Source organism: Sus scrofa, chromosome 11 (assembly GCF_000003025.6).
Source record: "Sus scrofa isolate TJ Tabasco breed Duroc chromosome 11, Sscrofa11.1, whole genome shotgun sequence".
NCBI lineage: Eukaryota > Metazoa > Chordata > Mammalia > Artiodactyla > Suidae > Sus > Sus scrofa.
The window spans coordinates 47,543,337-47,571,298 of NC_010453.5; the positions used below are offsets into that span (position 1 = coordinate 47,543,337).

General features: G+C 41.7%; 1 protein-coding gene across 9 annotated transcripts in view; it reads right to left on the bottom strand.

The window, feature by feature from the left end:
- TBC1D4 (TBC1 domain family member 4) overlaps positions 472-27,962 on the bottom strand; it is a 217,121-nt gene continuing 189,630 nt past the window's right edge. For 6 of the 9 annotated variants that reach the window (XM_021065670.1, XM_021065672.1, XM_021065667.1 and 3 more), the window contains 7 exons: positions 27,793-27,951; positions 23,787-23,945; positions 20,472-20,716; positions 15,310-15,469; positions 11,160-11,329; positions 5,736-5,912; positions 472-3,037 (listed from right to left, as the gene is read on the bottom strand). In XM_021065670.1, the coding sequence (XP_020921329.1) occupies positions 2,804-3,037; positions 5,736-5,912; positions 11,160-11,329; positions 15,310-15,469; positions 20,472-20,716; positions 23,787-23,945; positions 27,793-27,951 (1,304 nt within the window). In that variant the 3' untranslated portion in view covers positions 472-2,803. The remainder of the gene's footprint in view (positions 3,038-5,735; positions 5,913-11,159; positions 11,330-15,309; positions 15,470-20,471; positions 20,717-23,786; positions 23,946-27,792; positions 27,952-27,962) is intronic. The other 3 variants (XM_021065669.1, XM_021065675.1, XM_021065671.1) reach the window with 3 other exon arrangements.

Consider the following 27,962-nt stretch of genomic DNA (forward strand, 5'->3'; position numbering starts at 1 on the left):
CCTTTTATTGAATTACAAACATGCTTGAAAATATTCTGAAGATATATGTGTGTGTGTGTGTATATATATATATATATATATAATGTAAACACATTCATATCCTATCCATCAATAAGTGCCCCTAAGGATTTTATTTGAGAGCTAACCCAATTTTAAAATTTTGTATTTTTTAACCTCTTTCTCTCCTTTGCTATTTATGAGGCATAAAAAACAAAAGGGGTAGAATGCAAATTTGCCTGTGGTTGTCTTTTTGTATTTATCAGCAAAAGGTTCCATCAGGAACGAGGTTGAAAATTAGTAACTGACAATGTACTTTCATACATGTTTCTAAAAATTATCTTTGTTGGCTCTGATTTAAAGAATTATCAGTGGGCAAATTTTAAGTAGCAACAATCCAACCGGTTCAGATTTTGCAAAGGAGTCTAACCAAGACCTTCTCTTTTCTTACAAATAAAAGTAGTATCAATAAGCCAAGGAAACTGCAGCAATGTATTTATTGAAAATGAACTAGACATATACTAATCAGATGAAGATGTAACAACGCATGAAGCATAATTGGTGCAACCTTTAAAAGATCACAAAAGAAAAATTCATTTTCAAAAGAAATACTGTATCCAAGACAACTTGAACTCTAAACACGGTAAAACAACTCGTAATGTTGACTCTGAACCTCCAGAATAAAATTTATTTTAAATTGAACAACTGAAAGGAAAAATTTCTTTTCCCAACTTGAAGATGCCCTGGCTACCACTTGTGTATCACACACATGAGAGAATTTTCATTGCCAAACAGTAACCAGATAATATTCATTATATTCCTCATAGGAAAAACGTCTCCTACAAATAGAGAAATCTGGGGGAAATCCAAGCAACAAAATAGCTGGTGCCCCCAAGTGAATGGGGTAATGAGAATCAGCATTTTCTAGAACCTAGAAATTACATTAATAGTCTGCTAATAAGACTTTATTTTCTTTTAAGAAAGTGCATGGGTTGGAGGGCATGCTGTTTTGTATCAAGAATCAATACATATACACTGAGCAATGGTCTAGAAGAGGTTTTAGATGCTGATCATCTGCTCATCAAGATTTTCTGAAACCTTTAGAGCTTTCTTCTTTAACTCTATAATACATTATAGCTTGTGTATAACAAACTCCCTTTGAAGAAAAGTATTCCAGACAATCCATCTGTGATAATATGCAAAAAGCAGTGGTGATAAATATTGTTTGGAAAGGCAAAAATGCTGCATCAACTTTCCAAGGCACTATCATAGAATCATCTCTGAAATGGAGAAATTCCACGGGTACGTTACAAATGCCTTTCCTTCCACACCCAGCATGCACGAATGTCCTCTAATAATCTGTAGGCTGAGAAAGTCGGGAGTCCGGATACAGAACTGTAGGCTTTAGAAGGGCTTTCTCCCTCCCTGCCCATGGATTTCAACAGTTTGTTTTACACATTCCACAGTTCTCATAAATCGTTACATGAAAGGGGAAGATGTGAGCTTATCACACCTCTCAATTGGCATTAAAAAAAAAAAAAAGATTCTCACCATAGTAACATCATCTTTAGAAAACCAATCATAATTGCATTTCCTTATTCTTCATTTAAGGTAGTGAGATCTAAGTAAGAGCTCCCACATTTTGGTGGGAAATGGCAAATCCTTGTCACCAACTGTGGCACCAAATAAAAGGGAGTGCATTCACAACTGTAGGAGTAATTTAAATAAAAGGTAGAGAGTTAGGAGTTCCCATTGTGGCTCAGCAGCTAATGAAACTGACTCATGAGGATACAGGTTCCATCCCTGGGCCTCGCTCCGTGGGTTAAGGATCCAGCGTCGCTGTGAGCTGTGCTATAGGTCACAGATGCAGCTTGGATCCCGCCTTGCCGGGGACCCCGCATCCTCGTAGACACTATGTCAGGTTCTTCATCTGCTGAGCCACAACGGGAACTCTCCAAAATTAAATTTTTGAGGACTGATATTTTTAATTTAAGTAATAATGCTGGTCTGATTTGCTAGAAAGTTAGTAACATTCTCTTTCACCTTGAGCTGGGTGGGCCAACTCAGCCACAGTCTTGCTTTCTCCTTGCACACACCTAAAGTAATGCTTGACCAGACTCAAAATGCATGTAGATGCAACATGCCCATTGGCACAAAGCAGGCAGCAGGGGGAAGGCCCCCACTTTCCTGAAAAACCCATAGGAGCTTGACTGGCAATCAGTCATTTTCCATATATATATATTATATATATATTGTCAGTAGATTTTAAGACAGGTCCACATAAAGCTACCCAAAAGTTTTTAACCTCCCCACCACTGAGTGAAACATGCTGTTCTTTGGAGAAAAAAATACATTCATTTTTTTCAAGTATATGTCAATATACAAAGATGTTCTAGCTTTGTTTCACTACAAAGACAAAATGATTTCACATGTGTCCAAGGGAATTTCACTTTAGCTTCCCTTTGATGTGGATTTCATGAAGTTTTGATTTTTTAAAAAAGTTGCCCTAAATATACATCTACTCCTTTTTTTCAGAAAGCAAGAACTCTCTAGGTCCATTATATATATGTATGTACATAGTCAACATGGACAGCAAAAAACAGTCTGCTTATGTACAATGGCATAGAACTGGCATGCTCTAAGGAGAGCGAGGGCTACCACTCCGATCTGGGCTCAGACCCGATTTGGTGGTTCTGTCAGCTCCGGTGTCCAGCGATGGGCCAGGAGCATGCAGCCTCCTCCTAACTGACGCATCCTGCATCCTCGCATCCTCGGGGCACTTCCTGCCCCGGCGGCCTGCCTCCGTTTATGGCTTGTTTCCGATCTTGGCTTTGTTGTTAGGGTTGCAGTTCAAGTCTCTCAGCAGCGGGTCAAAACTGGCCAGAGCATCTGGCGGCAGCAGCTTCCGGATGTGCTCCACCGCCTTTTGATAAGCTGTTTTCTCTTGTTCCAGCGTCCGGATCAATGACTTCATTTTGGTCTCTCGGGTTAAAAGATTTTCCAGGTTGGATTCCAAGGTTTGGATTTTAGCATGAGCTATCTGTTTGGAGCGGAAAAACAAAATCCTCCAAATCAAAAATTTGAAGAGTTTGGTTCATCATAGCAGCGGCCAGACCTTACATGTATTAACTAGTCATGTCCTATTACTTAATAAAATAGCATATGAAGGAGTTCCCATCATGGTGCAGCAGAAATGAATCCGACTAGGAACCATGAGGTTGTGGGTTCGATCCCTAGCCTCAATCAGTGGGTTAAGGATCTGGCGTTGTCCTGAGCTGTGGCTCGGATCCCACGTTGCTGTGGCTGTGGTGTAGGCCAGCAGCTGCAGCTCAGATTCAACCCCTAGCCTGGGAACCTCCATATGCCGCTGGGGCAACCCTAAAAAGCAATAAATAAATAAATAAATAAATAAATAAATAAATAAATAAATAAAAATAGCATATGAAGCAATAACTCCAAAACTTTCCATGAAATGGAGATTTTTTAGGTTTCTCAAAAGTATAACTAGGATACTAGACAAATACATATTTCACTAAAGACACAAAAAAAATGCAGTATTAAAACCTTTAATATTAAAATATTAAAACCCTCCCACGGTGGGAAGGGTTCTCACTCCACACACTGGTCTTCTCCTGTTGTGAGTGAAATCTGACAGAGAAACAGGAGATTCCTAACACGGCTTGAGGTTCTAAAAGAAGCTTTTTTTGCCCTCTGACTAGAAACAGGGGGAGTTTTCTCAACACATACTTGAGATCCTATCAGTTTTTAAGGTTGTTGGGAACCCAGAGATGATGACAGCTTTGAACTGTCACAGAAAAAGTTTGTAACCATTAATAAAAATCATTACAATATAAAGCAGGTACAAATCCACTTTTCCGAATGAGTATTCAATTAATCACCATTGAAACATCCTAGTAATGAGGAATACTACCCCAATTGTTTACTTTTCTTTCTGAAAATAGAATGTTGGCTCTTTTTTTTTTTTTTTCTTGTCTTTTTGTCTTTTTGTCTTTTCTAGGGCCGCTCCCTCGGCACATGAAGGTTCCCAGGCTAGGTGTCTATTTGGAGCTGTAGTCGCCAGCCGATGCCACAGCCACAACAACAAGGGATCCAAGCTGCATCTTTGACCTACACCACAGCTCACGGCAACGCTGGATCCTTAACCAACTAAGCAAGGTCAGGGATCGAACCCACAACCTCATGGTTCCTAGTCAGATTCGTTAACCACTGAGCCATGATGGGAACTCCTTGGCTCTTTTTTTGAATAGAAAAAAAAGCATAAAATTTTCTATGGGCCAGAGCTAATGGAGATGAAGCGAAGGAAGCAAGTGTTCCTTCTTGGGGGGCAATGAGAAGTCCCTCATTTCGAAACTATTTCTCTCCTAGTGCTTGTTGGAGGGCTCACCACACATGGAAGCAGAGTTTTATGGTTTCCGGTTTGTGAGGTTTGGGGGAAGGGCGAAAGCAGAAACCAAGGAGCCTTTAGGCACTTAAGCTCTAACTCAGAACTGGTCTCCCCCCAACCTGCCCGGCCCCCAGCTCCCCAGAAGGTTCACTTTCTCACCTCCTCCTCCTCTGATCACAGTCAAGCCCCACCCCTCAGGGCTCGGATATACAGCACACTTCATACAGACTGCAGATGCTCAATATTAGTTTATACTAAATCACTTCTCACATTTTAATTGTGCACTGATCAACAGAGATACTATTTTATATCCTGAAATAACTATAAACTCCTTGATGGCAGAGATGATACGACACCGGCTTTTACTCAATTCTTTCAAAAATGTCTCCTTTTCTTTCCATTTCTATGAGCTTTACTCTAGACAGTTCTCAATCCCCAATCGGATTTTGTCTGTTTTTCTAGGGCTACACCTGCGGCATATGGTGGTTCCCAGGCTAGGGGTCCAATCAGAGCTGGAGCTGCCGGCCTACACCACAGCCACAGCAACACAGGATCCAAGCCGTGTCTGGGACCTGCCCCACAGCTCACGGCAACGCCAGATCCTTAACCCAACGAGTGAGACCAGGGATCGAACCTGCATCCTCATGGATACTAGGCAGGTTTGTTTCCACTGAGCCATGACGGAACTCCCCCCAGTCAGATTTCTACAAATAATTGCTAGCGGGTCTCCCTACCTTCTCTCCCCATTCTCATCTGTCCTCATCAAGGTTTCCAGACTGATCTTTCTACACTATGGTTCAAACACATTCAGAAATCTCCCTTCCAACATCATTAAAGCCATGTTCTTTAACTGCCTCCATCATGTTTATCCCACCTCCTCCCCACAAATGAAATCTTAAGCTGTTAAGCTCCCTCTGCTGCGCTGTCATATCCTCCTGATGTACACCCCCCCCCAACTCCTCACTCATTTCTCCCACCGACCCTTTGGAGACCAGCTCAAGCTCCAAGCCCCCCAGAGATTTCCCAATTTCCTACAGTCAATCCCTCTTCCCTTTAACTTGAACCAAGTGTGGCACAACATCCAATAAGTATTGAACCAGATTCTGCTTTGAATTGCCATTTCATGATTTTATAAGAGTACGCCTTCCCTCCCAACTGAAATTTACTTTGCTATGTGCCTTTGCAGCCCCCAGAGCCCTCGGACACAGACTGATAATACAGGCCCACAGTCAGCAACCGCTCCATGCATGTCACAGCTCTAGCCTTCCTGGGGTGACTCTGTGCAGACAGGAGGCATCCCAGTACTTTTTTGGTCACATCGTTATCCCTGTACCTGTAATTTTTCTAGGAGATCCATGTTCTGTCTTTTCAGTTGGCTATTGGCCCTCTCCAGCTTCTCCATGGGCTCACTCTCCTCAGAGGCATATAAAGATTCCTGGAGTTCATCCTGCAGCACATGATACTCCACCTCATAGGCATGTAACTGTTTAGAAATGTCCATCTCGAAAACCTGCCATGAAAACACCACGGGTTAGCCTGACCTTCAGGATGGACACAAGATACAGGCTCTGCATCTGGGTACTTCATGTAGATTTCCAAATACTTACTAATGAGGAAGAGGACAGCATACTAAAAGGAAGAAGAGCAAATGTGACTGTCATATAAGGACAATGAAATGAATGAAACATTCTCATGAGGCCAAGACACTAGAAAAAAAGTGTTTTGTTTTGTTTTGTTGTCTTTTTGCCAATTCTAGGGCCACTTCCACGGCATATGGGGGTTCCCAGGCTAGGGGTTGAATCTGAGCTGCAGCTGCTGGCATACACCACAGCCACAGCAACGCGGGATCCCAGCCGCGTCTGCGGCCTACACCACAGCTCATGGCAATGCCGGATCCTTAACCCACTGAACAAGGCCAGGGATCGAACCCGCAACCTCATGGTTCCTAGTCAGATTCGCTAACCACTGAGCCACGACGGGAACTCCTAGAAAAAAGTTAATGTTCAAATGTTTTTCAACCCAGATGTACATAATCTAGTAACTATCTCCCCAAATGTAGCATACCAGACAAACAACATTAGTTACTGAGTAACTCTTATCTGAGTTAGAGATCATCCTTTCTGATTAAAAGCAAAATTGCGTAGGATAGCTCTATAACAATGAGACCAAAAGCCCTTCTAGTTATTTGTCCACGAGGCAGAGAGGTCTTATAATAAATATTTTCATCCTTTTGCTAATCCATCACTAACATATCCTACCATAGATATACATAGGAACCTTAAAATTGCACACCCAGAGCCCTGTCCACAGCTGTGGGGTTTAGTCGAGGCTGCCTCTGCTCTCCGATTGCCACCAAATGGGAAAACAATTTGCTTAGATGTTACAGGACAGCTAACTTCTCTCTCCATTCATTCCCTCTGATAATATATTTTCAAGTATGTCTTTATTTTTGGCTAACATTTAAAGATCTGTATGGCATGACAACTACTTAAGAGGAAGATAAGACTCCTTGCTACTAAGTGTGATACTGTGATATTTTAGGCACTAAAGCAGAGTTCTTTTTTCCTTTCTAATCTCATGTCAGGTTTTTTTTGTTTGTTTGCTTTTTGTTTTTGTTTTTTGCTTTTTAGGGCCACACCTGCAGCATATGGAAGTTCCCAGGCTAGGGATCTAATCAGAGCTACAGCTGCCAGCCTACGCCACGGGCACAGACAGCAATGCCAGATCTGAGCCGCGTCTGCAACCTACACCAGAGGTCACGGCAATGCCGGATGCTTAACCCACCAAGGGAAGCCAGGGATCAAACCCGCAACCTTGTGGTTCCTAGTCGGATTCGTTTCCACTGCGCTATAATGGGAACTCCACCAGGTTAGCTTATTTTAACAGAATGAAGCAGCATTTGTTGTAAGATGTACATAATCTAATGTTAACTTTGTGGTCTGAAGTGTTTAGCTGTCCAGTGGCTTGGTTGTTCAGCAAACCAAATTGTTTGTCATTGAAGTGTTCTGAGGTATACCTTGATATTTAAAAGAAAATGCTCATTCAGGCAACTTTGATCTGGAATCTACTTTTTAAACCTTCTGTCCCCTGTAGCTTCTGTCCCCAAGGCCTCTAGAAATTAGTATGCTAAACTGATCCAACTTGATGGGAGTAACTTATTCATAGGGCTTGTTTTCCAAAGAAAAGTATTGTTTAGAGGAGCAAAAAACCCTCCTTGGTTTAAGCTCACAAGGAAGCACTGCCATTTAAGCCTAGTATTTACACTAACACTGTAGGGAGAAAAGAAACTACAAAAACCTCATTTGCTTGCTTACCCTACTCCTATTAAAGATAGGCAAATCTTCAAATTTATATGATACTTCTCAATCTGGTTATTCCTCTCAAGCAAGCATCATTTTCCTCTACCCAGTGGGTATGAACACAATGGACTACTATATAACCATTAAAAATGACGGCCTGGATCTATACTTATAGGAAAATGGCCAATGTTGTACAGCTATTTTAATAAAAAATCAAGCTACAAAATAGCAGGTAGAGTGTGATGTCACTGATACATAAAAGTAAAACTGGATACATATTTATATGTGTATATACTTAGAGATTGTAAAAGGATGTTTAGGGAGTTCCTGCTGTGGCACAATGGGATCCGTGGGAATGCAGGTTCGATCCCTGATCGGGCACAGTGGGTTAAAGATCCAGTGTTGCTGCAATTGCAGCTTAGGTGCCAACTATGGCTCAGATCTGATCCATGTGCCATAGGGCAGCCAAGAAAAATAAAAAAGGATGTTTACAAGTTTTTAAATCTCAAAATGTGGAGATTTGTAGTTACTTTTACTTTCTTCTTTATGCTAGTCAGCATTACTTGAGTTTTTGTTTTGTTTTTTTGGTTTTTTTGTTCTTGTCTTTTTGCCATTTCTTGGGCCGCTCCTTCGGCATATAGAGGTTTCCAGGCTAGGGTCGAATCAGAGCTGTAGCCGCTGGCCTACACCACAGCCACAGCAACATGGGATCCAAGCTGAGTCTGCAACCTACGCCAGAGCTCACAGCAACGCCGGATCCTTAACCCACTGAGCAAGGCCAGGGATCAAACCCGCAACCTCATGGTTCCTAGTCAGATTCGTTAACCACTGAGCCACGATGGGAACTCCTACTTGAGTTTTTTACAGTGGCCGTAAATAACTCCTCAAAGTCTCCTTTAAAATTAACAGTTCATTCCATAGTTAATCAACTCTATTTGTCAGCAAATTATCTCCAATTTCAAGGCTATATATACCTGCCTATCAATTCCATCCATTACTCTTTGTTACACTCTCTAAAGCTAGGCAATTCCCTCATTAGTTTTTTTAATTAATTAATTTATTTATTTTGTCTTTTTCTAGGGCCGCACTCATGGCATATGGATGTTCCCAGGCTAGGGGTCGAATCAGAGTTGCAGCCACAGCAACACAGGATCCAAGCTGTGTCTGCGACCTACACCACAGCTCATGGCAATGCCAAATCCTTAACTCCCTGAATGAGGCCATGGATGGAACCTGAATCCTCATGGATACTAGTCGGGTTTGTTACTGCAGAGCCACAATGGGAACTCCCCCTCAATAGTTTTAGTAGAGAGGCGATCCGATTTTAAATCAGGTAACCATCTCTCTCTAAGAGCACAATCTCTGACTGCTTGCCAGCCAAGAAGATACTTCTGAAGAATCAGTAAACAACTGAATATGTAAATAAAGGTCATCTTTCTCAGTTCCCAAAGCACTGTAACAAAGAAAACTGCTCGGGGACATTTACAGAACATTCTGCTTGGGATTTCAATTCAATGTAGTGGACAGAAAAACGTATCTATGACAATATGAGTTCTTCATATAGAGTGAATTAGAGTGTACAAAATCCTTCTACTGAGTTATATTTGCTCCTAAAAACAATACATTATTCCCACTTTGTAAGGGTGGGAGTTGAGACCCAGAGAGGTTGTGACTTGCCCAAAGTCACTCGGCTAGTGAATAGCTGGACCCCAGTGCAAACTCAAACTCCCTTTCTATTGCTCTAAACTCTGTCTTTTTATCTGCTACCCCACGTGCCTCTAAAAGCGGTCAATTTTATCAATACTCACAAGTCGTGACTGCTTTCTCTACAAATGTGTTCTTAAATTTGTCCATGTCCTTTTATGTCAAATGACAATACATAACTACCACTTACCTGGTCCCTATGAAGAGCTTGGGACTAGACACACGATGTGCTGATTACTCTCCAGTTGCTTCCCAGGTCCATTCTCTGCCCTCGTCCATTCCCTGTACCCTGGGAGGCGGACCCCTGTGACTGCACTCCCCACACTTTCCTTCCTGCTGCCGTCTAGCTGGTACCACCCATGGGAAAGGCCATCAGGAGATCAAAAGGGGCAAAGAAAGCAGCTGGGTGCTTCTTCTGTGCTCCTTCCATGTCTGGCTCACCAAGAGCACAGCCACCTCTCACTGGGCCTGGTGACACTATTATATCCTCCTTCTCCGAACGCAGCACCGCAAGGATAAAGAGTCTCCCTCTGGCACTAGTTCCTGGGCACCTGGACACCTTGTATCTGGTTCTTTAATTGCCCACACCCGTGTAAATGGTACCTTCCTTTGAATCACTGGAGGTAGACTGTTTTCAGCAAGAGACCCTGACTGACACATCATGTAAGGTCTCATGTAAGCCTCGCAAAGTCTCTTGGAGGTGAGAATACTAGGGTTTGAAAGGTTAGGTGATGGGTGCAAGCCAAACAACTAATAAAATAGCTGGATGTTGATGGAAACCCAAGACTGTCTAATTGCAAAGTCTGTGATCTTATCATGGGTACTCCTTATACATTTTACAACAGAATTAACAATATTACAAAGGTAAGTGAGTCTCAGTTTGTTTATTTATTGGGTCTTCCTAACTCTGCCAGTTCTATCTTCGGTCTTACCATTGGCCTAAATTGGAAGATGCCTGAAAAACTCAGGATGCACTGAATCCCTTTGCCTGTGCACAGCCTCCAGGCAATGTTGGAATGGAGAAATGGCACAACAATCTCATTTCTAAGTAAAACATATCTGATCAGGAGTTCCTGTTGTGGGTTAGCAGAAATGAACCCAACTGATATCCATGAGGTTGTGGGTTCAATCCTTGGCTTCACTCAGTGGGTTAAGGATCTGGCATTGCCATGAGCTTTGGTGTAGGTCACAGACACTAGTCGGATCCTGCATGGCTGTGGCTGTGACATAAGCCAAGCAGCTGTAGCTCCGACTCAACCCCTACCCTGGGAACTTCCAAATGCTGTGGGTGCAGCCCTAAAAAGCAAAATAATAATAATAATAATTATATTATTGATATATACACACATGATCAATAGAAAAAAAAACTGTCAGGCAAAACTACATCTTTATGCTAAAACATTTTAATATACATAATTAGTAGAGAAACTCTATAGGGACTTGCCATTGTGGCAAAGCGGAAACAAATCCGACTAGGAACCAAGGTTTAGGGTTCGACCCCTGGCCTTGCTTAGTGTTTTAAGGAACCAGCATTGCCATGAGCTGAGGTGTGGGTCACAGATATGGTTCGGATCTGGCGTCGCTGTGGCTGTGGTGTAGGCCGGCAGCTGCAGCTCTGATTCAACCCCTAGCCTGGGAATCTCCATATGCTGCGGATGCGGCCCTAAAAAACAAAAACAAACAAACAAACAAAACCAGAAATTGCTGTATAATCTTATCCCTTATTATTACCATTTAAATCATTTAAACCATACCTGGGTGATAATTTTCTCCATTTCAGATGTATTCATATCAGGTAGCGTGTTTTTAAGGAATTCGACAATATTTTCAAAGTTTTCACATTCCATTATGAGTGTCTCTTGGTTACTCAGCAGGCTGAGGGCGACCTTAAATATAACTTCAGTTCCCTGGAGAAAAATAATATCTGAAAAAAGAGATATAATTGTCATGATCAAAATTATGCATACACTATTGCAAAAAGTGTCCTCCTTATGCAAATGGTTTTTTGTGTGGTTTTCTTTTGTGGCTGTTGTTTTAATTACTGCAACAGAACCTCAGAATATTTTACAAAAGAAAACTGGTCAAGGAGTTCCCGCTGTGGCGCAGCAGAAATGAATCTGAATAGGAACCATGAGGTTGCGGGTTCGATCCCTGGCCTCGCTCAGTGGGTTAAGGATCTGGTGTGGCCATGAGCTGTGGCGTAGGTTGCAGACGAGGCTCGGATCTGGCGTTGCTGTGGCTCTGGTGTAGGCTGGCAGCTACAGCTCGGATTAGACCCCTAGCCTGGGAACCTCCATATGCCGCAGGTGCGGTCTTAAAAAGACAAAAGACAAAAAACAAAACAAAACAAAACAAAAACTGGTCAAGATCACAGAGATTTGAAGAAATACTAAGATGACCAGAATAAACATGTTTAAATTTTCTTCTTACTTATTTAGGAATCTCAGATAAGGCCAGGGTAAAAAGAAAAAGATGTTATGTATCTGCCCATGAATTTTTAATTTTTAGTGGCAAATTTAATGGAGACTAGGTATTGCTCAAAAACACTTATTCAACTCATGTTTAGATTTTTCTTCACAAGGGAAATACCAAAGCAAATCAACACGACCAATTAGGGCTGTTTAAACTCTCATGACAATAATAAAATAGTAAACGAACCAGTTAATAAAGTAATTAAATCTGCACTAGAGCAGGAATTTTTTTAAAAAAACTTAAAAAGGAAACTCAAAGCCAATATATAACCTAAATCAGAAGTAAAAAAGAAAAGCTACCCTAACTCTGAACTCTGTTTCCTAACAAATACAACATGCAATAGTTTTGAAACGTTCTAAATACTTTTGTTTTGTTTTTGTTTTCAAGATCTAAAGCTTTTATTATTTTTATTTTCCCAATATATTTTTTTCTACTGTACAGCATGGTGACCCAGATACACATATATGCAAACATTCTTTTTTCTCACATTATCACGCTCCATCATAAATGACTAGACATAGTTCCCAGAGCTACACAGCAGGATCTCATTGCTAATCCATTCCAAAGGCAATAGTCTGCATCTCTTAACCCCAAGCTATGAGCGTTCCTCTCCATCCAGGCCCTCTGCAATCAATAATAAACAACAGGGAGCAGTCAGAAAGAGGGAACCAGGAGTTCCTGCCATGGCTCAGTGGAAATGCATCTGACTAGCATCCATGAGGACACAGGTTCGCGCTCTGGCCTCGCTCGGTGGGTTAAGGATCCGGCACTGCCGTGAGCTGGTGGTGTAGATCAAACCACACAGCTTGGGTATGATGTGGCCGTGGCTGCAGCATAGGCCGGCAGCTACAGCTCCAGTTCGACCCCTAGCCTGGGAACCTCCTTACGCAGTGGGACCCAGGAAACGATTACTCCAAACATGGTCATTCTTACTCCTGCATCTCTCCCTTTCCTGATAGTCTCTATTTTTCACCACATTCTAAGAAAAGGAGCAGCTATTGTAGAGCTGATAGAATCATTCATATTCTCTGAGCCAAAAAAACCAGACAACTGCAGAGATTTGTTTCCTGAATTCTGATATCAAGCTTCCAAGGATAAGTCAAAGAGAAATACCCTAAACATCACTGTGATTACAGAAGCTATTTTTTCTGAGAAGAAAATCTATAAATGAAAGGATTTATAGAAGACCCCAAAATGGGAACCCAACCTCCAAAGAAAACCTCTCTGGAGAAAAGCAATGGTGTATATATATGCAATAAAGAGAAATCTGGTAAACATTTCATTTTGTGCATCTTGGTTTTACTCTTTTGCACACTTTGCCTATAGACTGTATTATTACTAATGCAGTGTTTAACTCTTAAAACCACAGCCTCCACTAAGAAAGATATCATACACTGTAATCTGGTATGTGTATACATATGATGCATAGATTATTCAAGCTTGAAGTTTCCCCAAACAACATTTTTCCCTATGACGGTTTCCCTGTACTCCGTTGCATTTCATTTTTTTGCTAATGCTGGCAATGCCCTACAATCAGGGCAATACTTACACATCCACCAAAAGCTCTAACTTAGCAAAAGCACAGTTATAAATATGGATGACTTTCACCACGGATACAAGATAGATGAGTAGAACATAAAAGCTCAGAAAGGAAGCCCTTTCTGAGATCATTAAGGCCTAAACATTAGAACAAATCTCTGGTAAAGAGCTGATTTTAAAAAATAATAATAACTTTTGCTTTTTAAATAATGGATTTAGACAAACCTAACTAAAAACTCGTGTTCCCATAAGGGAGCAAGAACCATGTCCCACTTTCTTTTCATTCCTTGTTCTTAACACTGTGGACCAAGGCAGCAACTCAATAACTGACCTCAGGCTGGACCCCCAGTGCCCAGAGCTTTTCCCTGAGCCACCCAGTCTTAGAGATGGGCACCAACACCACCCTGGCATGAAGGCTAACGGGAATTTCAGTTACCTTGTGAAAACAAAATGGCTTATTAAGAAATGCCAGGGAGTTCCCTTCATGGCTCAGTGGTTAATGAACATGACTAGGATCCATGAGGATGTGGGTTCGATCCCTGGCCTTGCTCAGTGGGTTAAGGATCTGGCATTGCCGTGAGCTGTGGTATAGGTTGCAGATGTGGCTCGGATCCCGAGTTGCTGTGGCTGTAGTGCAGGCCAGCAACTGTATTCAGATTTGATCCCTAGCCTGGGAACCTGCATATGCCACGAGCACAGCCCTAAAAAGCAGAAAAAAAAAAAAAAAAAAAAGAAAGAAATTCCATTAGAAGAGTTCCTGCTGTGGCACAAAAGGTAAAGATTCCAACTGCAGCAGTGACTCAGATCGCTGAAGAAGCACAGGTCTGATCCTCGGCCTGGTGCAGTAGGTTAAGGGATCGGGAGTTGCCACAGGGCAGGCTGCGCTGCGGCTCAGATTCAATCCCTGTCCAGGGAACGTCCATATGCTGCAGGTGAGGCCATTGGGGGAAAAAAAGCCACTAGAGACAACACTGACATAGGTACTTTCATTGACACACTCAAAGAACATGCTTCTCTGTGTTTTGAATCCAGGGTGAAGAGGACAATGGGGGGAAAAAAATTGGAAAGATGTGTATAAAAATCTAAAAAAATATACAGAGGAAGTCTTAGTTCAGATTTTTAAAAAATTATACTCTGGAGCTCACGTTGTGGCTCAGCAGAAATGAATCTGACTATTATCCATGAGGACACAGGTTCGATCCCTGGCCTTGCTCAGTGGGTTAAGGATCCAGCACTGAAATGAGCTGTGGTGGAAGTCGCAGACGCGGCTCGGATCCCCAGTTGCTGTGGCTGTGGTGTAGGCCAGCGGCTACAGCTCCATTTGGACCCCTGGGAACCTCTGTATGCCGTGGGTGCAGCCCTAAAAAGATAAAAAAAAAAAAAATTATACTCTGATTTGTAGGTATAAACAAAAATAAGAGCACCATTGCAGCTTACTCAAATATGGGAGCTCGATTCTTCTTTTATTTATTTATTTATCTTTTTGGGTTTTTTTGCCTTTTCTAGGGCCGTTCCCGCAGCATATGGAGGTTCCCAGGCTAGGGGTCGAATCGGAGCTGTAGCCACCAGCCTACGCCAGAGCCACAGCAACACCGGATCCTTAACCCACTGAGCAAGGGCAGGGATCGAACCCAAGACCTCATGGTTCCTAGTCGGATTCGTTAACTACTGCGCCATGACGGGAACTCCTTCTTTCCCTTTTAATTTCAATTTTATCGAAGCCCAATATGGTTTCAAATTACTCTCAGAATGGAACCAGGCATATTTATTAAATGCCACAAGCAATGTGCTATTCTGTGTAATTCCCAACAAAACCGCTGGAGCAGTGTATGGCTAGAAGCCTATCCCCCGGAATAAATGCCACTGTCCCATTGGATTATCAGCGTCTCTTACCAAAAACTCTGGCTACAAATCCTAATGGAAACTGAGAGGCAAACAATGTCAGGAACCAGGGGGCAGCATAAAGACTGGGGCTGATTTCATTTTCTTCAAGATGATTGTAGAGAGCTCTGTGATAGTCATGAAGGAGCCTGGACAGCTGGTACATCTGTATCTAAAGTAAATTTGGAGAAGAAAAATAAAATATTATGCATTTATCTAAGTGTACATAAAATATACTAGCTTTAATTTCATTACTAATATTTAATAACAAATTCATGTATGTTCCAGAAATAAAAAGAGTATTGCTTTATATTATTACTATGTGAAAGCTGACAAACCCAAGTTCATTTAACTGAGGTCATAAAGTGGGTCACTGTAAGTCCATCTATGACCACGGACCATGTTTCTCTACCATGTCTCTTTTTGGCATCACCATAGCTACACAGAAGTGGTCATTTTTCCTCCTGTAGGGAGGCATTGCTTTTGGAATTTAAGCAGAACTGTCCTGGCTCAGGACTTTCACGGAAGGTCCATTCTAATTTCAGACCCATTCCAGAAAAGCTTCCATTTTAAAGAATCTACCACATCCAGTTCAGAAACAAAGTTTGTCTCTCTTTGCTGGGCTGGGCATCAAATTTATGACCGAACTCTGGCTTAGACCCACAGACAATCTGCATGGCTAGGACACTGCTAGGCTTAGAAGGTTATGGAGCCAGAAGCTTGAGCTGTGATTTCTAACATCCAAGGTACTCCAGCAGCATATTTTCCTTGAGAAAAGAGATTAAGGCAAGAAATGAAGTCTGAATGTTTCTAGTATTGAAAGAAGAAATTATTTCATTTGGCTACTGAGTTGATTACTTATATTTCAAAAAAAAAAAAAAAGAAGTTATGAAGACAACAGTTTGTCGTAAAGCTTAAACTCCTGTCTGTGGTGGCCAAAAGTAAAGCAGTAGCAAATAATAAACAAATTCATGAATTGTGCTTTAATTTAAATTTTTATCTACACAGTAACACACTGAGTAGTGGGTCCTTGGCCAGTCACATCAGCTTAACATTTTGGTGTGAAATATATACTAAATCCAGCAGAACTTTTTCTCTAGAAGACATTAGCAAAATATCACCCACAGTTAGCGCTATAAAAATACCTTAAAATAACCAATTATATTGTGAATTCAACCACTGTTGTTTTCAAAGCACAAAACTAAAAATCAAAATACTATACATCAATACAGCAAATGTTTGATCTCTGTAACACACACCTGTGGAAACTGAGGTTCCACACAAGCTGCAAAGGAAAGAATTAAAGAGCCACAGGAAGTCATCACTATAAAATAAGCTTAGCTGCAGTCAAACAAAGTTTTAAAAATGAGATTATAATCTCATGAAGTCATGTTGAAAGAAATCATGTATTTCCACTTAGGCCATTTACAATTTAGAAAGTAAATATACTGGGCTCTTTCAACAGAAGAATTAGTAATTTGGGGGCACAAAAATCAAAGAAGTCTATTTAGCAGGATAAAAAGAAAGCCTATCATCAAAAGCACTCTGTTCTGGTTCAGCAATGATCATAAGACAGAAGCAATACTACAATGTTTAATTTTTTTAAAAGGCCTTTACTTTTCCCCTCCATTCTAAACTTGGGGCTAAGAACATTTTTCCTGGAAAGGTATATTTACATTAAGTTTCTTTTGCAAAAGACAAACAAAAACACAACTCAGTCTTCCTTCCAAGGAAATTTTAATAATAAGAGGCCATTTCCTAAGGACAAATATTTCTTCCATTCTGCCCTATAGATAACATGGAAAATCTTCTGATAGAAGAGATAGAACTAGAGGAAGGGAGATGAAGGGGGGGGGGGAGATGGGAAAAAATAGAAACCAAAGACTCCTGATAAAAAGATATAACACTTGGGAAACAATAATGGAAACAAATATGCAAAAGAATGTGTAGATAGATGATGGATAGATAGATAGATAGACAGACAGACAGACTGAATCACTTTGCTCAGACAGACAGACAGACAGACTGAATCACTTTGCTCAGACAGACAGACAGACTGAATCACTTTGCTATACAGCAGGATTTAACACATTGTAAGTCACCTCTACTTGAATGAAATACATTTTTTTTTAAAAGATATTATGTTTTACACTTAACACAGAAAACAGCAGACACAAAACATGATGGGACATCTTTAAAAAGACCTCCACCCCCCTCATTCGCAGATAAGGCAACTGATGTGTTCAACCTACAGTATCCAAGCTCACCCCACTCAGGGAATCAGAACTTCTATCAGGTGATGCCAAGCCTTCTGTCACTTGCGCGTTCAAAAGTCATTTATTGGATAAAAAAACACTTTTGTCAGAGTTCTTGTTGTGGCGCAGCAGAAACGAATCCGACTAGGAACCATAAGGTTTCGGGTTGGATCCCTGGCCTTGCTCAGTGGGTTAAGGATCTGGCATTGCCGTGAGCTGTGGTGTAGGTCACAGACGCAGATGCAGCTGGGATCCTGCTTTGCTGTGGCTGTGGCTCTGATTCAACCCTCACCTGGGAACTCCATATGCCACATGTGCAGCCCTAAAAAGAAAAAAGACCAAAAAAAACAACAAAAACAAAAACAAAAACACTTTTGTCTCTCAAAGTGGAAAAGTGCTGCAACTCACTTTATGGATCAAAAAGTTCTACACTCCCAGAATAAGATCCCCAATCTTGTGGCCTATGAAGAATGCTGACCCCAAAGATTTTAGTACATTTTCATTTTCATAATAATAGACATAAAATATTTCTTGGTAATTGCAATGGTCATATTCAATGAACATAAAAATTAAATTTATGCAAATTTATGCAAATTTTATAATGTCAAACTAATGAGGACTTTTTAAATTGAAAAACTGTCACATTTTAAAAGTAATATCTGGGAGTTCCCGTCGTGGCGCAGTGGTTAACGAATCCGACTAGGAACCATGAGGTCGCGGGTTCGGTCCCTGCCCTTGCTCAGTGGGTTAACGATCCAGCGTTGCCGTGAGCTGTGGTGTAGGCCGCAGACGCGGCTCGGATCCCGCGTTGCTATGGCTCTGGCGTAGGCCGGTGGCTACAGCTCCGATTCAACCCCTAGCCTGGGAATCTCCATATGCCGCGGGAGCGGCCCAAGAAATAGCAACAACAACAACAACAACAAAAAAAAGACAAAAAGACAAAAAATAAATAAATAAATAAATAAAAAATAAAAGTAATATCTGTATCTATCCTTTTATTTATGAACCAAGCCAACACGCTACTCACAGATACACTCCATTCTTTCAAATTCCAGAACTACTATTTCCGAAAATTAGAGCTGATGAATTCCTTACAAGGGTGTCAATGCTTCCTACCCAATATGATACAGTAAACTGTTTAGAAATAAAATAAAAAAATAAAACCTTCATAGATTTTACAGTCATCACCATTTCACATGGGTGTTTATGGACTTACGAATAGTTATTAACTTGGAGTCACTGTACTTGATTTATGTAGCCAGGTGATTAATCTTCATATGAACTCTTCACATGAGCTCTCAGCTGAAACCCAACACTGAGAGCAAAGCCCTGCCTCCCTGTCAAAAATTTCATCTTGAACAACTAATGAAAAATGGAGCACTTCCCTCCACTCATCCTCTCAAGAAAATACCACTTACTGTAATACTCAAAAAGTGAAAACAAACTCCTTTTTTGCCGATGGATCCGTAACCAAAAAACTAAGTGTAAAAACTGATCATCGGGAACCAGGAAAAAAGCATATTTTAAAAGTATTTTTAAAATACTTTAGGAGTTCCCTTCATGGATAAGCATTTAAGGAACCCAACTCAGATGTGGGTTCGATCCCTGGCCTCACTCAGTAGGTTAAGGATCCGGCGTGGCCTTGAGCTGTGGTGTAGGTTGCAGATGCAGCTCCGATTCGACCCCTAGCCTGGGAACCTCCATATGCCGCGAGTGAGGCCCTAAAAGGCAAAAAATAAAAACATAACAATAAAAACACTTTAGTTCTTATCTAACGCACAGTATCATAGCATCATTCTTCCCTCATGCCAAGGGAGGAGAACCCTGGCATCTTTCTCTTTAAAGTCTTCCTGCGTATTTTTACAACCCACAGCTTTAAATTGCAAGGTAGTGATGGTTTGAGATATCCTATCTATAGACAAAATTTTAACTTTCTGTTAGAAACCAATACATTAAGGAAAGCGAAGTTTAAACTGGAGAAGAGAAATGTGTAAACAGGGCAAGTTTGAAATAGGTGAAAGATAGCAATGGCAACGGATACCTTCCTTAACCAAAAAACCTTAACGGTGCTTCTTCAGAGCGTGCTGAGAAAAGCAGACTGAAAAAGTACCACTGACTCAGAACACTTTATCCTCTACCAGGGCCTGTCCAACATTCAGATGAAGAAGGGGAGACATGGAAAGTTCTAGAAGCATTGCATGGAAAGTTCTAGAAGAAGCATGATATAGATGTCTATTATGTATGCACTCGAAGGAAAAGAATAAAACATTAGATTTTTATATTTCAAACAAAATATCTATGCTTCTTTTCGACTGACAAGTTGAGGAAAAGGTAACAAAGATATCTTGATACTTGCTCCAGGTACTTAGGAAACAGACTTGAGGACTCACTAGAATTGCTTATTCTTCTACCTCAGGAACTACGGAAATGGGAGTTTCCATCGTGGCTCAGTGGTTAACGAACCCGACTAGTACCCATGACGACACGGGTCTGATCCCTGGACTCGCTCGCTGGGTTAAGGATCTGGCATTGCCGTGAGCTGCAGTGTGGGTGGCAGACATGGCCTGAATTCCGCCTTGCTGTGGCTGTGGTGTAGGCCAGCAGCGACAGCTCCAATTTGATCCCTAGCCTGGGAACCTCCATAGGCCCTGGGTGGGGCCCTAAAAAGACAAAAAAAAAAAAAAAAAAAAAAGAAAACAAAGAAACTATGGAAAAGTTACTCTACATATGGATGCCATGCACTTAGAGCTTGGCAAAATTGCAAATCCCACCATGAGCTAAAACATGCCTCTACATTTTTCCAAGTTCCAAGACAATGGGTCCCAACTTCTTTAAATCTGAACCGTAATTCAGAAGAGGGCTTCCGCTAAGATTTCTGGTCCCAGCGTTACACGTCCCTCGTGAAGATGTACCGCTCACCTGTAGTGACATCATGTCAGGCCGGTACTGCTTGCGGAAGCCCAGGTCATACATGAGGAACTTCAGCATTTCAAAGGCTTGCTCTTCACTCATGTGCAGAAGCAGGACTCCGGCCACAAAGCTGATCCCCTGACAGTAACCCACTTCTTTGTCCAGCAATGAATAGGCTTTCAAGAGGTTAAAGAGAGACAACTGCCCTGCCCCGAGCTGTGCTGAAAAATAAGGGTGGGTAGGGAATGTCCTCCCTGCAAAAGAAAAGAACAATATTTTTGAGATGTCCTGATGCTTTGGAGACCAGAGTGAAATTGCAATTGAGTGATTTCCAGGGAGAAACAAATACTCTTTTCCAAACCAGTGAGAGTTGCTTAGAGCACCCCTCTAAGAGTCTCCCTCTAGACAGTCCCAAGTCCCACCTGCCAGTCCGTCATCCCACCTCCATGTATATGACAGTGGACAAACACTGGATGCTAACCAGCACTTCTTTTTAGGAAAAAAAAAAAAAATCCACAGACAAATCAAAGACATATTCAGGAGAGCTCCCTGAAGAATAGAATATAAAACTTATTCTGACTATAAATCAAGGCAAACTCTAAGTTCATATAAACTCCACCTGCTAACTGACATCAGAATTCTACAGGAGGGGGAGTTCCCGTTGTGGCTCAGCGGTTAATGAACCCGACTAGGATCCATGAGGATGCGGGTTCGATCCCTGGCCTCGCTCAGTGGGTTAAGGATCCGATGTTGCTGTGGCTCTGGCATAGGCCGGCAGCTGTAGCTCCAATTTGACCCCTAGCCTGGGAATTTCCATACGCCCTAGGGTGCAGCCCTAAAAAGCGGGGGGAAAAAATTATTCTACAGGCAGTATTGTAGGATTTAAAGAAAAATCTTAGACGTTCACAGTAGATTCCTTCCTGCTTTTCTTGTAATATGATGCTGGAGGGACCTTGCAGGGGTTGTTTTGTTGTACATCCAGTCTATCATTCAGGAAATAGTTCCTTTTCAAATATTCCTGGCTCTCTGCTTCTTACGCTACTTCTATGAGTCATGTAGACCTACCTCTTTTCTTTTTTCAATATATCCAAAAAGTCAAGGATAGGGAAGGGTCACGCTGATTTTAAATAAACTCCACCCTAAATTTCAGTTCTGTGTACAACATTACCATAGAGACACTTCAGCAAACAGACAACATGAATCTAGGGTTACTCAAAAGCTGGTACTCAACACTGAAACAAAGCCACCTTTACCACCTAGGCTGTACACGGTGGTAGGGGACTTTGCTTGCACCATGAAAATGACAGGGTGTTAGCTTCCTTGTGAAATGATTACGCATGTCAGTTAGAACTTGTAAGCATGCCAGATTTTTAAATGTTTTCCACCACATATGCTTAAAAGTGATTTTATCTTTCCAGGAACTGAAAAGTTGAATTCTGCAGCGTAAGGAAGGGGAAGATAGGAGAAAATAACACGAACACGCTGAGGAAACACAGATGGCTACGAGGAAAGTCAAATAAGCAATTTTTTAAATTATCTTTTTATTTTCTCACCAAAACTTTTGGCTGAATAAAACTATACATATACTGTCTATACAAGACATTGATTCTAGCTCCATTTTTTCCCCTAGCAGCCTTTCCCTGTAATGTGATTTCATCACTGTCTGTTTTAGGGCATCTTAACTGGCTGTAATTGCAACACCCCAATTTCGCATCTCATTATCAATTTCTGGTCACAGAACCACAGACCTGCAGGGGTCTATAGGGACTGCCTAGTTCACTGTCCTCATTTAAGAGAAAGGATTGCAACTCAGAAACAAAGTAATTTGCCTAAAACTACTGTTCCATGGCAGAATCAGGGCAAAAACTGAAGTTTTCAGTTTCTCTGTAAGATTCTCCTTTTCATTTCTACTGGACTCGAAAAATATTAAGCGAGTTGGCCTTTTCCCAACAAAAGCCCTTTGTCATCCAAAAGAAGCAGAGGCCCAACTATACTTCAGTAAAACTTTTAAAAAATAGAAAGACACGGCTCAGATCCTGAGCCACTGTGGCTGTGGTGTAGGTCAGCAGCTGTAGCTCCGATTCAACCCCTCGCCTGGGAACTTCCATATGCCACAGGTGTGGTCCTATTAAGCGAAATTAATTAATTAATTAATTAAAATTAAAAATAGAAAAAAAAAAAGCCTAGGTTTTGGACAGTGATTTTTACCTACCTTAATATAAGGTGACTGAATATACAGTAATCCCTTGTTTCTCCAAATGGGTTCAGATAACATATTTGGCCACCTTACCAACTTTTGGGGATTCAGATGAAATAACCCAATGTCAATATATAATATTTAATCCAATAAGTTACTTTAAAGTAATAAGATATGTTAATTTAGAGAAAAATTAGATACAGTGTAATTTTTAAAATCACCATTTTTACTTTCCATAAGTTATTTGAAATTCTATACCTAAAAAGATGACTTTATGATGCTGCCACTGGAAGTGCATGTAACATTAGGACAGCTAATTTTTTTTTCACCCTATAAAAATGTATTCATGATTTCCACAACATAACCACATACTGTATTGCCTTTTTTTTTTTTTTTTGTCTTTTTAGGGCCACACCAGCAGCATATGGAGGTTCCCAGGCTAGGGGTCCAATTGGAGCTGTAGCAGCCAGCCTACAGCACAGCCACAGCCACAGCCACAGCCACTCGGGATCAGAGCTGCATCTGTGACCTACACCATAGCTCACAGCAATGCCAGATCCTTAACCCACTGAGCGAGGCCAGGGATCGAACCCACATCCTCATGGATGCTAGTCGGGTTGGATAACCACAGAGCCACAATGAGAACTCCCCCGTGTTGCTTTTTAAAGGCTCACTCAAAGGTTTGTTTTCAGCAAGCTGTCCAAGAAGACTTAGTAGACCTGTGTTAAATTTTCTGGTGCCCTTGTAACCTTTTCTAACCTATTTCAAGACCAACGCTGATTGAAATGATGATAAAGGTCAGTTGTTCCAAAAAAACAGGAGCTGAGAGCACCCAATAATATGATCTTTACAATGATTCAAACACAAGATGACTTTCTTTTTAGAGGGCAAGTCTGAGGATGAAAACCTCAGGCATTTACATTCAGGCATTTAGAGTCTCTTCAGCCAGACACGACGCCACCTTGCCCTTAGGAAATTTCAGACACAGTCAGCAACCTGCAACCAAGAGATCCTCTTGATCAACACCAAAAAAAAAAAAAAACAAAAAAAAAAAAAAAAAACCCAAACCTCAACAGATAGGACCTAGCGTTTACTTCTGCAAATCATAAGCAATATGGCAGACATACCTAAGTCCACTAGAATAGCATGCTGCTGGGCCGTGAGCTGCTTTAAGAGCTCTTTGTAGGATGTGTCAGGAGGCTGATGCTTATTAGGCAATCTGTGTCTCAGACGATATTGCAAAGCGAGGAACTGCCAGATTTCTCCTCGCCGACTTTTGGGAACACCTACAAATCAAAGAGATACAAAAGTAAGGTCTAAAACACTGGAATGACGTTGCTACCTCATAGCTGATTAATGTGATGCTTGAAAACAGGCAGCTATACCGTCCTCCGTCCCACCCTACAATGAGACAACACGATGCAGTGACAGAAGCATATTTTGACAAGTTGAATCCTGTAGCTGCTACTGTCTCACGAAGGAAAGTCCTCAAATAATGAGGGTGATAATGGCAATATTAACAAGAGCAGCAGCCACCACTGACTGAGAACCTAATAGAACGTTTATTGAGGATGCCTGGCTTCTGAGCACTGTCATTATAGAAACTGCACCTAAACTACTCACATGTGCTCAGACAACAACCTAATGAGACAGGCAATTACTATTATCTATGCTTTACAGATGGCAAAGCTGAGGCAGAAAGGGGCTAAGTAATATGCCTAAGTTTGCTCAGCTAGTAAGCGGCACTTTAGAAGCAGGACTCTAGTTTCAGAGGCTAAATTCCGAAATATTAAAATGCATTCCTGGAGTTCCCATTGTGGTGGAGTGGAAACGAATCCGACTAGTATCCATGAGGATGCAGGTTCGATCCCTGGCCTTACTCAGTGGGTCAGGGATCCGGTGTTGCCATGAGCTGTGGTGTAGGTCGCAGACACAGCTCAGATTCCACGTCACTGTGGCTGTGGCATAGGCCGGCAGCTGTAGCTCCAATGTGACCCCGTAGCCTGGGAACTTCCATATGCTCTGGGTGTGGCCCTTAAAAAAAAGCCAAAGAAAAAGAAATATTCCTGCTTATTTTCTCTTTTTATTTGGCTTGACGCTAGTGACAAACGCTAATGTTCATATTCTAATGTCTAAATACGTGTTACTAAAAAGTAACTTTGTAAAAGAGAATGAAATAGCATTCTTCCATGGTCCACGAAAGAATGAAATAATACAAATGGCACATACAACATGAAGGTAGTGATCCATAGTATCACTCAACCTTGGAAAAGAAAATACCTAGCATATACAATGGTCTATTCATATATAATGAAGCATTCACTCCAGTGTGCTTGAAAACCAAAGGGTCTCAGATGAGCAATTCGAAGTATACTAAAGCTATGTTCTTTATGCCAAGAGACATGAAGTAAAGCACTGGGAGGGACAGAATGCAATTCTGTACAGTGCAGGCAATTTTATTTCACTGTTTTCAGTCCAAAAAGCCTAGATAAGGAATAGGTTCCTGAGTTCCAGCTGGTTACAGGGAGGTTTAATGGTACTAAGCTATTTGGAATACAATGCCACAGTTTGCAAGCCCTGAAAGAACTATCATGCAAAACACAGAAACTCAGGCTCAGGGACAGGAATTATTACAAAGTCCTTCACAGCATCTACCTCCCCACTATCATTTTTTGTCCCATTTCCTCCTGTTCCCTGCCATACTAAGTGTGCGTGTGTGCATGCGTGTGTGTGTGTGTGTGTGTGTGTGTGTGTGTATACACTCAGTATCTTAGTGTATAACCTTAAGAAGCTTATGGTTATTTTCACGCCTCCAGTTTCTGGTTCCTACCGTCACCTCTATGGAATTCTAAGCACCTCCCATTGATTGCCCAGTGTATCTCTATTTTTCTTTTTTTTTCCGGGGCGGGGGGGGGGGGGGGCGGTCACACCCATGACACATGGAAGTTCCCAGACTAGAGATCGAATCAGAGCTGCAGCTGCTGGCCTATGCCACAGCAACATGGGATCCGAGCCTCGTCTGGGACCTACACCACAGCGCAGAGCAATCCAGGATCCTTAATTCACTGAACGAGGCCAGGGTTCGAAGCCACAGCCTCATGGTTACTAGTCAGATTCGTTTCCACCGAACCATGACAGGAACTCCTATTTATCTTTAAGCCTGAATGTCAATCTTCTGCAGAACCTCTCCCTAGCATCTCTGGGAGTAAGTATTCCCTTTTCAGCTACTCTGTGACTCACACTGTAGCATCACCAATACTGGACTGCAGTTAGCACCATACTGTCTGTTTCTCTAGTTTCTTCACTTAGATGGTGAGCTCCTTGAAAACAGCACTTTCCTATCTGTATGATGAAATCCAAGAATTTATCTTGCTACCTATGCATTTGTTGAATGAATAAATGAATGATCTTATGCAAAGGGTCATTTTTAGAGGGTAGCTTTCATTAGCCCATTAAGTGAATTGCTGATCAAAGGAGTGGGCTGTTTTATCACCCATCCAATAGCAATTCTACAAAAAGGATATTCACTTCAATTAAATACTTATTGAGCATCTGACAAGGAGCAGAGCACAGAGCATGGCCTGGAAGATACCTGTCACTGAAAGACGAAATCCATTCTCAGGAAAATGCCTCATGCATTCACTCAGTAAATAACTTGTGCAAGATGCTGTCTTAGGTGCATGGTGTGTGGTGGTGGGATGAGAAAACATTAAACAGGTCTAGACACAGATACAAAATTACAGATGGTGAAAAGCACCATTACAGGGAAAGAATCCAAGAGAAAGACTAATAAAGCAAAACTAATTTTTTTTTTTTTTTTGGTGGGGGAGGACACTGAAGAAATGGAATCTGAACTGAGAGCTGAGGGATAACAGGACTCTCCAGGCTGGGAATGGAGGCACGATCACTTTGAGAAGAAGACTATATGGAGGCCCTGAGAGGGGCAGAGAAAGAGAGGGACCAAGGAGGAGTGAGAAGATGATGAGGTGGAAAGAAAGGGTGGTGGGAAATGGGAAGAAGGCAGAGAGGATGGAAGAAGGAGGGTACAAAGAACGGGAGCATCCATGCAAGAAACAGCCTGTGCCACACTGGGACCCAGAGGAGTTAGCGTTTCTGGAGCACGACAAGGCAGGGAGAGGGAGCAAGCGAGACGAGGGATGAAGGAAGGAAAGCTCATGCAGGGCCTTGGGCACAGTACTAAGGAGTTCAAACTCTGTGCTGTAAGAAATATGAAGATGTGCACCCCTAAGACATCTTTCAAAGTCATACCAAAGGATGGCGGGAGCTACAACTCACATGCATTCTATTAGCCATTATTTTGTCTCCCAAATGATGCCTTCAGTGGAAATCTTTGGGATTTCCATATCTTCAAGGAAAAAGAGCATGTATCGAGTGTGTAAATGTAGCATCTTATAAAATTAATCTCGGAGTTCCCGTCGTGGCTCAGTGGTTAACGAATACGACTAAGAACTATGAGGTTATGGGCTCGGTCCCTGGCCTTGCTCAGTGGGTTAAGGATCTGGTGTTGCCGTGAGCTGTGGTGTAGGTTGCAGACGCGGCTCGGATCCTGCGTTGCTGTGGCTCTGGCGTAGGCCAGCGGCTATAGCTCCGATTGGACCCCTAGCCTGGGAACCTCCATATGCCACTGGAGCAGCCCAAGAAAATGGCAAAAAGACAAAAAAATAAAATAAAATAAATAAATAAATAAATAAAATTAGTCTCAATTCAAAAAATTAGGCAACAGTTTCACATTATCATAGGCTTTTTTTCTCCTTCTTTTTTTCCACCTGTACCTGCAGTGTATGGAAGTTCCCAGGCTAGGGGTCGAATCTGAGCTGCCACTGCAGCCCTATGCCACAGCAACACCAGATCCCAGCCGCATCTGTGACCTAAGCAGATCCTTAAACTACTGAGCGGGGGCCAGGGGTTGAATCTGAATCCTCACAGACACTATGTCGTAACCTGCTGAGCCACAATGGGAATTCTTAATTTCCTTTTTTCAGTAGGCAAAGCACAAAGAAAAAAATTATGCCTGAGCTGCGCACACACACACACACACACACACACACACACACACACAAATCTGTGATGCTTTAAAAAAAAAAAAAAAAGACTTGAGACGATCCGGAATACCTTCTTTTAGAGAAGTATGAATATCTTCCATATCACATCGGATTTTAGCTCTGCAGTTTAACAACTTCTTATCCCAGGTTATGAAGACCTCCTTCTGACACACACCAACTTCTTCATAATCCAGTTTAACTTTCCTGGACTGGAGTTCATCTCTGCTTGCTAAGAAAGAG